Source organism: Pezoporus wallicus, unplaced genomic scaffold (genome assembly GCF_028554395.1).
Source record: "Pezoporus wallicus isolate ANWC-B61680 ecotype Strahan unplaced genomic scaffold, APGP_CSIRO_Pwel_v1 contig_161, whole genome shotgun sequence".
Lineage (NCBI taxonomy): Eukaryota > Metazoa > Chordata > Aves > Psittaciformes > Psittacidae > Pezoporus > Pezoporus wallicus.
In genome coordinates, this window is record NW_026642654.1 from 7,439,180 (window position 1) to 7,451,160 (window position 11,981).

An 11,981-nucleotide genomic window follows, 5' to 3' on the forward strand; every position below is an offset into this window, starting at 1 on the left:
ATTGCTGGAATGTGAGACCATGGGGGTTTATGGAGTTAGACTGTATTGTGGAGTCAGAAAGGGATTTAAATAGATGGATGAGCAAGGGTCCATAAATAGGTGCTAAAAGGAAGAGATTAAGATGTGCTGTTGAACATTCCTAATTTGTTGACTGTGGATCCTATAGGAGCATAAGAACTAGAAGAGACCATGGATATGCCAGGCTTTTGAGCAGCATGTCATTCTGCCAGACAAAATATTGGGAGAGAAGAGCCACTGGTCTGATTCAGTAGTGCATATTAATATGTGCTTAATATTACCATCAATTGGCATCTTGTATAATGAATAGTATTTTATACTGTGTCTTCTGGCATCCATACCCAGCTGCCACAGCCATTGGAGTGATGTGGAAAGACGTAGGAGTTCTCAGATATAAAAAAGGGCATACTTTGCCTTAAAAAAGTGCCAGTTTTGGTACCTGCTTCTGAGAGTGTATTTAGGAGCCTTCAAGGCTGTGTTCAAGTTCTTGCTCTGGCCCAGCCTTCCTCCATCTTCCTCAGCACGGGTAGTTTCCGACTAGTGTAAGCTGATCTCTGTCTCACTAATACTGCCTACCAGTTGTTCCCCTCTCCCTGCAGAAACTCTAAGCAAAAGATATTTGTTTGAGCTGGCCGGAGGAAGACATCAAGTTCCTGAGGAATTTCTTGCAGATTGTACTTGCTTGTAGAGTATATTCTTTCAGAAATTGTATCAGAATTTTAACTTTAGATATCTCTAAGTGGCAGTTTCCGAACTGCTGAAATGCAGAAATAGGATTCTGCAAGAGGTGCAGGTTCTCCTGCATTTCAAGTTACATATTTTTGAAACTCAAAATCCACATTTTGGGCAACATTATTCGTAGCAGTTGACATGAAACTAAGCAAGTGTTATGGCTATTGGCAAGTCCTTCCAGCTCCTGTCCCTGAGCAGATGGAAGCTGAAACTGGCCATCACCAAGTTATGAAAACACCACAGGCTTGTAAAAGTACTTTTACTTCCAAAATTGTTTGAGCCTGTTGGTCTTACTATTAAGGATTTAATTAGGAATAATGTCCTCACAGCTCAGTGTCACTTGGCACTGCAACACAGCAAAAGAGTTCCGTTGGGTTCATGACTTGCTTGTCTCTTCAGGCCAGACTGAAGAAGTAGAGTGTATTTGTGATTTTTTAATTATTATTTTCATGCATTTTACTGTTTATTTGTTTTATTTTGGAGACCCCATGGTTCAGCCACTGCAGACCATGGGAATGTGACCTTTTTTTTTGCTCGGGAGGGGAATGAGGGGTGGAATGGGTCAGATCCCGAGGCTAAGACTTACACTTTCTACTTTCAGTTTCAGTTATGCATGCACAGAGCCGTTTCTCACGGAGACCGAGCCCGTTCACTCCAGTAAAGCGGGAGGGGGCCGCAAAAATCCCGCCCCTCCGAGGGCCGGCTCTTGCCTGCCGGCCTCTCCAGCCGCTTTCCCCGTCAGCAGGGGCAGTTTCGATTCCCGGCCGCGCGGCCGCCGCCTGCACCTCCCGTCCGGCTCTCGGCGGCGATGCTGCGGCTCTGCGCCCCGGGCTCGCCGGGCCCGCACCCCCTCCGCCGCGCCCTGCCGCCCGCAGCCTCCGCCGTCCGCGACCGCCTGCAGGAGGTGAGCCCCCGCCGGTGCCGCGGCTCGGGAATGCCCGCTGCCTAGGGCGGCGCCACGGCAGGGGTGCGAAGGGTTGCGTCTCTTTCCGTGCAGTGCGCGGAGCGGATCCCGGAGGCCGGAGCGCTACTCGACCTGCTGGAGAAATGCCCTGCGCATCAGCAGAAGGGAAGATTTCCCGTCGTGGTTTTCGAGGGGCTGGACGCCACAGGTAGGAGCAGCGTGTGGCTGAAATACCGCAGGTGGGAAATTGTTGGAAAGAGAGACCGCTGTGGCTTTCAGCCAGGCATAGGGTTTAGCAATTCAGAAAATCCTGGAAACCTGTGACAGATCTGAGAGAATTACTAATTAAGGTTAAATTAAAAGAATTACTAAAGACCAGCCTGTCTTCTTTTAGTCGTGAGAGATCAATCTATGCTAATTCCCATTCAGAGCATGAATTCCTTATCCAAGTAAATGAAAGAATACAGAGTGGAGTACAGGAAATCAAATTTCTTGTGCAAACGATGAAACATACTTTTACCTGAGAGATTTTTAAATAAACGAAGTAAAATATTGGTAGTCTGGGAAGCTGGCAGCAGTTTGTCTCAGGCAGGGATTTTTGTTGCCTTTGAATAACTGTTTTCTGACTTTTCAGTTAAAGAAAGCTGAAAATCCCCTCTAAGAAGAAAATATTGGCTGACAGGGTGGCAACATCCACATGAGCTGTGGCCTAGAAAAATGTTGTAAATGGGTATCTGTAGAAATAGATGGATATATAGAGAACTGCCCATGCGTTTAGTGCATTTAAGGGTGTGAAGACCGAAAGGTGATAAGATGGAGAGGTGGAAGGCCTGGGAGGAGGAAGTGGAGTAATAGTTCCTGCAACCAGACTCATGATCATTTCCCACTGAAAACCTCATCACATGATACTCAGATTACATAGTCGGGTGTCAGAGCATGTGTTTCAAGTGAACAGATAGGAGCATTTCTAAATTTTTAAAGGATATACAGTTGTATCTGATGTGTAACATAACAAATGTTCCCTTCTGTAAATGCAGGCAAAACCACTGTAACCCAGTCTGTTAAGGACACCCTGAATGGCTTTCTGCTGAGGTCCCCACCAGCTTGCATCAGCCAGTGGAGGGCAGTATTTGATGATGAGCCAGCACCCATTAGAAGGGCATTTTATGCTGCGGGCAACTACATTCTTGCTTCAGAAATAGCAAAAGTGTCCACTCAGGCACCTGTGGTCGTAGACAGGTTTGTATATTTAAGAAGTCCTCTTATAGCAGTGCATCATACAGTTGTTCAGTGCTACAGGTGGAAGTTGTTAATGGCAGTCTTTGGTTTTCTTTTCCTCTTTTTTTTTTTTTTTTTTTGGAGGGGGGGATATGCTACTTTGCATATAGGTAAATATTAAATCTTCTAAAGATTAATACTTATGATAACAGTAAGAATGGGACTTCCATCAGTGTAATACTCATAACTGGCTTTAGGACACAATGAAAAGTGTTGCATCCTCTGTTAGGAATAGTGGAGGTATGGGATGTGCAGCCTGAGCCAAACCAGGGCCATGGGACAAGCCCAAGAAGGATGAGGGCTCCTGATCAATGCTAACTCTTAGATGCATCTGAGATACAGGTAGGATAGAATTATGGAGTTTTAGGTAGACTTACTCTTTGAGGATGTAAAGCCAGAAATATGCTTCCTACTTTTTTGGTTTTGTTTATGTTATTTCTTGTTTTCACTAACTGTGTAGGCAGCTCTGATGTTGCTCTTAATACATGAAGTCCACATACAGTTTGCACTCCTGGTTTGTTTCAGTAAATGTACTGTAGTGCCCCTCCACAGCACATGTACATAGAAGTTATTTGCATCTGTGTGGGAGCTATTTTTAACCAAAATTTTGGTTACATTTCAGTGGGTTTTATTCAAAAATATATAAATATTTATATATAAATAGATAAATACATAAATAAATATATAAAATACAGGGCCTCATGGTGGGAATGTTAAATGCAAGTGAAATGCATAGCCATCAATAAATTCTGTCTTCATTCACATGGAGCTGAAGACTGAATGTTCTCTGCCAAATCTGTTGCATGAAGTAGGATGGAAACCGCAAAAAGGGGGCTCAGGGTATTGAGTTTTGACATATAACTCTTCTTTTGACCTCTCATTGTATGAGAAGACCTTCTTTCGATAGGAGCATCTGGAACACTCTGCAAAAAACGTAGCTTCTGCCATAGGTTTTACTTAATAATTCACATTAATTGCATTGAGTATTGTCACTCATTATCCATTAATTAATTAAGAAATAATTGATAGTACAGAACATTTCCCTTCAAAATCACAGTGTCACCTATGTCATCATTATTGCAGTTGTCTTTATAGTGACACCTGTCTCATATATTGCTGAAGAATTAATGTCCTGTCTAAAGTTTCTCCTTCCATTCTGTATTTTCCTGACAGGTACTGGCACAGCACAGCTGCCTACACAATTGCCACTGAAATAAATGGGAAAGTCCAGGATCTTCCACCAGCTCATGATGAGGTGTACCAGTGGCCTGGCGATCTGCTTAAACCTGATCTTGTTCTTCTCCTGACTGTTGACCCGGAGGAGCGAGTCCGGAGACTTCAGCGTCGAGGCCTGGAGAAAACAAAGGAGGAAGCTGAACTGGAAGCTAACACCTTGTTTCGCCAAAGGTACACTTTAAGGAGAAATAGAGGCAATGGAGGCAATCATGGCTCCTGTGGGATGAGTAGCAAATGTCCCACTCACATTACTGGGACAAGGATTTCCAATGTCTAAGTTTTTGGATTGGGTTGGGTTTTTTTTTTTTGAAAGGATTCATGGCTGCCAAGAAGGTAAATTCTGTCACTTCTGATTAGAAGTGTTTTAAAGCTGCAGGTGAAGAACTACATTTTCTTGCAAAGGAGGTTTGAGTTAAAAATGCTTGTATTTTGCTACTTGCTGCTTTAATTGCAGCACCTTTTGTACTGAGGTCACGATGGAGAGCGACCTAAAACTTCCAGAACTGTGGGGCAAGAAGTTGAAACATATAGCTTCCCCAGAAAAATCTGGAATTGAGCATCAGATTAAAAGAATAAAGTTTAGATCTCCTCTTGTAGATGTCTTCAATTGTGCTAAGTGTCCCAGGTCCCAGTATAGTTAATACATTCAATGGAGCCTTTAAAGTGATTCAGCTTACCACCCACTTGGAGTTCAGAGGTTTAAGCATAAGTGTCTAGAGCCATTTGATATGACTTGAGATGTTTTTGGAGCCCAGTGATCTAAGCATAACTATCTAGAGCCATTTTGTAAGATCTGAGACACCTGCATGAGGCTGGCAGATGTGATACGGAACCCGTGAACGTTTCTGGACCAGCTGAATGAGATAGTCCAGAGCATCTCAAGCAGTACTAGACACATTTGCCTAAGCAACTGAATTGCACTCTAGATTTCCTACTTCAGGGTGTGCTGAATTGCTGTCTAGGCTCTGCCAAATTTATCAATTAGATCATCATTGTTTGCAGTGGAAACTTAAATATCTAGTGCTCAGTATAGACACCTGAATGTCAGTGTCCATACCTACAAGTAACAAAGCTGAAGTCTGCCTGTAGGATTTTAAAATTTCAGGTGATGACATACTTTAAAAATATCCATTGCTTAATTCTGACAGAATCTCTGTGAGGACACATGGTTTATATCGTGGGATCTGCAGAGGGATAGGTGAGCTAGGAAACATGCTGCCATTTAAGAATATTTCATATTTTAATTCTGTTACTTCTTATTCCCACCAGAAAGCCCTTGATTATTTCTATTAGTTAATTATGTCAGTCTGGAGGTAAGAACATCCAGAATCTTGCTTGATTTGTCTTATGACTTGTGGCCTGAACGTTTGGTATTATTAATTGTGTGAACACAGAAAATTATATTCACATTCTCATTCACATCCTCATTCACATCCTCATGGGCTAAATGTGGGAGAGTTCTGCATTATGAGAATAGCCTAAGTAAGGAGGTTTTCACCCTGTATTTCATCCTGGTATTCATCCAGTTAGCAAAGTTGATCAGAGAAAAGGGTTGAATGTTGTGTCGACTCTGTAATGCAGTGTAAAGCTGAAATCAGTCAGTGAACACACTCACATAATGCCATGCCATATAGTTAAGAGAGGGGATCCTGAGTGGGCTCTGGATAAATTGATGCAGGTGTTAGAAGCAGGCTATCCACTGTACTGCTAGACCAGAGTCATATATATGTATATATATATATATATATATATATATATATATATATACAGCAGTGTTAAGCTGCAAAGAAACTAATTCTTCAGTGCCATGCCATGTGAATATGGATAGAGCTCTGGGAATCAACATCAAAGAAACTATGTGCTTTGAGGTTTGCATTGTAATGGTTACTAATGATTTATTGGTCTTTGAAGTAGATTTCATTCTTAGCTTCATGTTAGATTTTGTTCCCCTTTTCTCTGCATTGCAAACACTTTCTTCCAAGGCTGATGACTAATGCCATTTCATATCCCTGCAGTTTGAAGTTTTGTTTCTCCTGTTTTGTTTTTAAATAGAGTTGAAGAGTCCTACAGAAGGATGGTGAATCCTTCATGCCAAGAGGTAGATGCCAGTCCTTCCAAGGAAGAGGTTCTCAACACAGTGCTACAGCTAATTAAGAAACACTGTGCTTTGTGAAAGCAAGTTCTGCATAATACCACTTAAAACAACTGTCTATTGCAATTCAGAGATACTTTTTATTACTCCTCTGGGTTTAGTACCGGAAAATGCACTGTGATGTGCTTTGTCTCACAGAAAAATCTCTTTCTTCTGTCAGCAATAATCTGTACAGATTATCTTTTTCACCATTGCCTACTATACTTTTCTGTAAAAGGCAAAATATTACCTGTTATTCAGCATTCTTAGTAAAGCCACAAACATACTAGGGTTATGTACAAAGTACTTCAGAGTGCTCTCTAACACTGTGGCATTTCAAGATACTATCATGTTGCATCTTCATCACCAGGAAAACCTGTTCCTGCATCCATCGTGTACCAGGATTCACTGGACTGCAGCAGGGAGAAGCTGAAATGTCATCCATCAATAAACAATAAAATGAACATAACACTTAGAAACAATCCAGTGGCCCAGTGTTGCTTACTGGAATAAAGGATGAGCAGCTGTTGCTATGATGGGCGTACTGGAAAAAACGTACCTTAAGTGAGGGCCAGTGAGCATCTAGGCCTCTAACTGGTAAAGTCCAAGCCCGTCAACACATGCAACTGAAATATCGATTTATGTCAGAGGGAAACATATGCTGGCATATTAGAAACAGAGGCCTGAGAAGAACCTGAAATTAAAAAAAAGAAAAAAAGGACTATAAATGGTTGCTGAATTATTTTCCTACGAAATATTTTATCTATCCTATTAATATTTGTTAATGTCAATTTGTGTTATTTTGAGAGAATGTGAAATGAAAATCTGCAGAGAATGCGGGAGAGTGGGAATGACTGTACCTTTTCACTTCACCTTTTCCTTCTTGGGTGGGTTTTTGTGCATGCTGAATGTGAAAGCAGGCTACTGTCACGACTTCAGCTCTGCAAAGGCTCATTTTTATGTGCATTATTTTCACTATTGTTACTCCTAAGTGTAAAATTAAACATATGGATAAGCCTTTCTGGGGTCAGAAGTTAGCTGCAGATCTGGAAAGAAAATAACTAAAATGTAAATTTTATTAAAAACATTATTTTTACTTACTTTCCTGTGTTAAACAAGTGCAATTATCAGTGAATCAGTCCTGTAAATAAAAGTCAGTACTGCAGTTCCTATACCCAATCTGTAGATCCAAGGTGACAGAAAGAAAAACTTCTAAAAATATGTTTTATTCATGCACTGTTTCATGTTTATGATTATATGCTATTAATAGAATACATTTATACATACTAGTAATGTATGCTGTTGTATTTTGTGTCTTATTTGTATAATATTATCTTTGGGATTTGCCATACATGTAGACTGAAAATACATAGTTGGAGGTGCTCCACTTATTTTAGAAATTAGGAAGCATTCAGGTGTTCAGTCCTTGATATAGGAAATTCACATATAGACGGCATCACTGCACATGGACAATGAGGATACAGTGTGCCTGACTTCAACGCCATGTAGCCTTAGCTTTTCTAGATGAGAGATCACTTGGCCTGAGAAATGCCACTAAATGCCTTTTTTCTTTATGCAAACTTGCACATGAAGCCACACTGCCTGTTTGTTTTTTTGGTTTTGTTTTGGTTTTGATGCTGAGCTCTTAAAAGTCTAGTTTTACATTTAAAATAGTGCTGATGATATATATGCAAGTGGCATCAGACACTATTAAATAGGCAGTATATGTTCAGTCCCTGTTTTTCTTTAATCCAAAGCTACTTAGTCAGAGTAACAGAATGGCAAAACAAGGCAGACCAAAACAATGTTCCCTATCTCCCGTCTTTGTAAGAATTAAAGGTCTTCAATAGGTTGTGCATCACAGGCAGGATGTTAATGTGCATAATCACTCCCTTACATCCCTTTTCTGTGGCATTTCTGCCCCATTTTTGTCCACAGCATCTAAAAAGACTGCACTTACTTTAATTTACATTTATAGGAAATGTGAGGTTTGTCACTGGCTGCTGAAATGCAGGCAGGTCTGCGGAGGGAGCAGCAGGAATACATGAATGCTGGCCTTTGCACGCCCAGCAAGAGCATTGCCTGCTTCATGTGTTTGTTAGAAACTGTTTTGCTGGGCATGATTTTGGTTTCAGCACTTAGAAGACTTGAAGCTCCAAATATTTCCACGTGGATTCAGAAACTTAGGCTATTTCTAGGTAAATTTTTCTGAGGCTTTGGAGAGTGACTGTTGTGTAAGACCAGGAGGTTAGCCCATGACACAGTGCCGGCTGGTGGCCATCAGCCTCTGCCACAGAATCCTGAGCATGGCCAGCCCCTACAGCATCCATCCCTGCTCACCTGCGGGCAGCCCCTTCTGAAGCCCAGGTGTTTGCTAGCACAGACGAAGGCTGCTCTCTGTCAGTCATCCTCGAGGCAGAGGACATGCCAAAGCCTATTTCTTTTATTATGACCCCAGCAAATTTAGTAAATTGATAACTTACTGATTTATGAGTACAAACTTAGCTTTAGGGCATGATCATGTAAAGATCCTGATGCTATAGTCCTCAGAGCATCTGGGGTGTTAGACTAGTAAAGTACACACACAGAAACTTAATTCTGAGCTTCTTATTGATGAATTCAGTGAATCTAGCCCTCACTGAACAATAAATGGTGTTTGTAAAGTTCAGGTGTTCTTGAAGAACAAAATAACACACATATTGGCCCAAATTAGGCTTTTTGTACATTTTAGTTATTAAAAAAAGTCTCCAAGGATTTTAGAGAGACTTCTACAATTATTTTATTTTATTTTATTTTATTTTATTTTATTTTATTTTATTTTATTTTATTTTATTTTATTTTATTTTATTTTATTTTATTTTATTTATTTACTTACCGTTGTATTTCAAGCACCTTATTTATAATTTTTAACCTCATTTGCTTCTATTGTTTTTGGTCTAGAGGGGAATAGATACTTCAATAAAATGGTATTCAGTTGCCGAAACATAGACATCCACAGCCAGTTTGTGTCCCTAAGGTATCTGAGATGCCTGCGCTGGGCTGCCAGATATGACACGAGACATTTGGTTAAGCTGTTGATCTGCAGAGTGGCAGCTGGAGGCCTGCAGGGATACCATATGGTACCTAAAATGGCACTATTCACCTATTTAAGCAGTGAGAGGGTTAGAAAGCAGCAGTGCAGCCTCTTTGGGCTGTGCATACATTAGCTGGTGGCCTGGAACAAGTAGGACAAATTTGCTGCGCAGAGGAGCTGGCGCAGGGGACCCAGTGTGCCCTCTGTACTTCAGAGATTTACTTCAGACCAGCTCTAATCTGATCACATTGACTGGTCTCATGTTAGCGTCTGTAGCTCAGTAAGTGCGATGCTACACCAGATTTGGGTTAGCTTTGTCTGGATGGAGTCCAGTTCCCAGATGTCAGGGCAGTTTCATAACTTGAAGCAAAGCGTGGTGAGGAAGGGTGGTCAGGGGGAATGCTCCAAAAGTACATTGCTAATCCAAGTTGAAATGCTAATGAGGATGTATTACATAGGTGTAATGCAGTAGCAATATGTACCTCTTGGAAACGTTTTCCTGGAGCCAAAACAGACTTTTGACTCAGTACCCTCAGTGTCCTGATGGAGGGCTAACCTGGAGTGTGCTACAGCGCCGTTTGGTCACTATTCTCACATTGCCTGCAGGGGTTAACCCCAGGAAGGGAGCCAGGAAGAGTGGATTTTAGTGTGTGTTTGGCCTTATCCTGCTGTAGCATGGGGTGTAGCCATGGTGCTCACCCAGCGTTTGAGTAGTAAGTGCTGCTGACAGCTGGAGAGGCGAGGAAACCACTTGTAAGCAAATACCAAACTTCAGGAGTGAAATATAAGGCTGGTGTTCAGCTTTTCCTCTCCTGGAATTAAAAGTTTGCAAAACAAAAGACTAATTCCCCTAAGTCAGATGCTCAGAGGTGACATACAGGCTCTTTCAGAACACAGGAAATGTCTTATCTCCATTACAGATACAGTTTCATAGTCATGATTTTTACCTTTACTTTCAGTAGAGATAACAAGCAACCTTATATGCAAACTGGTGTTCACTGTGCAGAGTGCCTGGAACTAACACATTATAGCTAGAGAGGCCAGGTCTTCACCAGTTTTCTTAAGTGTCTTTTCCCCATAGTATTTACCAGCTTCTAGAAATTTGCCAAAAAATCTGCATGCTGCCTCCACTATTAATTCCTGACAGTTTCAGAGGCAGGAGTCAGGAAAATCCACGAGACTTTGACACTTTGGTGGAAGGAAAAATATCTCTCTCATCAAGACCAGAATAAACAAAGGCCCCAAAGAGGTTTTATTTTTATTTTATTTATTTTCATTTTTATTTATTTTTTTTGGAATGAGTAATTGCTACTTGTCTGTTAAAATTCATTAGCTTTCTGAGTCCCAGTTCCCCTATTTTCTTCATGTGAACATTTGAAGGAACACATAAGACTGAATTGTTGCTGCAGGGGGCTGCACTGACTTTGATCTTTTAAATGGAAAGCTAAGTTCAATAAAATTAAATCAGCTCTTTTGTAAAGACAAAGATCATCAGCCTCTGGCTTAATTTAACTAAACAGATGTAGGGTTTATGTAAATATGCAGTTATTGCAATATGAAACAAAAGCTAGAATACCCTGCCATTAGTGTAAAAATGCATTCTGTGCTACCAGCTGGTCAGTCATGACCTTTTATTCAACCGTAGAGACTGCGCATATCATGTGTTCTAACGCAAGAGAAATATGACAAAAAATGCTATGTCTGCAAGCTGATTACTTATGCAAAAAGGCAGCCAGATAAAGCCCTTCTTTAAGCATGTGGCAGGTACGGAATGAGGTCCAGTGGGTTAATTTACTGTCTCTGCTGATCTCCCCATCCCTGGGGCTAGCTGTACAGGTGAAAGGTTAGTGCAGTTTGTGTACTTGCTTGGGCTTCCAGTTTTCTTTTGCAAAAGATGCTATAATCCACCAGGCACATCTTTTCTTGAACAGATGGAAGACACAGCTTCTGTAGAGGACCTAGACCACATCCTACAGCTGTAAGTCTTTTGGGACAGTGCCTCTGAGGCTTTTGTTGGTGATACGGGCACTCTTGAGAGGATCCTCCTTGACTTTAGTGATATCGGGCAGACTTGCATGAGGTTGGGGCAGTAAGTAACAATGCACCATGCTAACGAATCAGACAGGCCAATGCAAGCAGATTTCAATGTACTGACACATAGAAGATACTGTGCTACTGCTGTTTCTGAAGCTTGGTCTGTATCCAGTTGCATGTGCTCCTTGTTCCCAGCCTGTAAGCTTTTGGGGTCAATGCTTCAGTTCATGACTGCAGCTCTCAGAAGCTTCCCTTTCCCTCCTGAATTCTAAAGTGCTGGCAACACAGTCTTCAGACAACCTTGATACCCATTTCGTCCCTCCAAGGAAATAAATCACTAAACAACTTAAAACTGTTTTTAGTTTTCACTCTAAAATAGGATGCAATATTTCTGTTGGGTTGGCAAAAGTGTCTCTATGATAATATTTTCATTTGATCTTTCTCACTCTACAATAATATTTTATTGGAGCTGATTACCTAAGTGTGCCTGTTCTCAAATGAGCTATATAGACATTCCTTAATAATACAGTTTGTGTATTATTTTTGTGTACTATATATGTGTATTGCCCAAGCAA

General features: G+C 41.1%; 1 protein-coding gene across 1 annotated transcript; it reads left to right on the forward strand.

The window, feature by feature from the left end:
• Positions 1 to 1,435: 1,435 nt before the first annotated feature.
• On the forward strand, positions 1,436 to 6,568 carry CMPK2 (cytidine/uridine monophosphate kinase 2). The gene is made up of 5 exons (XM_057431773.1): positions 1,436 to 1,654; positions 1,748 to 1,862; positions 2,692 to 2,893; positions 4,106 to 4,339; positions 6,221 to 6,568. Exons 1-5 carry the CDS (start codon positions 1,559 to 1,561, stop codon positions 6,339 to 6,341), a joined length of 768 nt encoding a protein of 255 aa, XP_057287756.1. The 5' UTR covers positions 1,436 to 1,558; the 3' UTR covers positions 6,342 to 6,568.
• Positions 6,569 to 11,981: the final 5,413 nt, after the last annotated feature.

Coding starts and splice junctions, on each gene's coding strand:
- CMPK2 (XM_057431773.1), top strand. CDS start 1,559: ATGCTGCGGCTCTGCGCCCCGGGCTCGCCGGGCCCGCACCCCCTCCGC. Junction 1,655..1,747: donor TCCGCGACCGCCTGCAGGAG/GTGAGCCCCCGC, acceptor CTTTCCGTGCAG/TGCGCGGAGCGGATCCCGGA. Junction 2,894..4,105: donor GCACCTGTGGTCGTAGACAG/GTTTGTATATTT, acceptor TTTTCCTGACAG/GTACTGGCACAGCACAGCTG.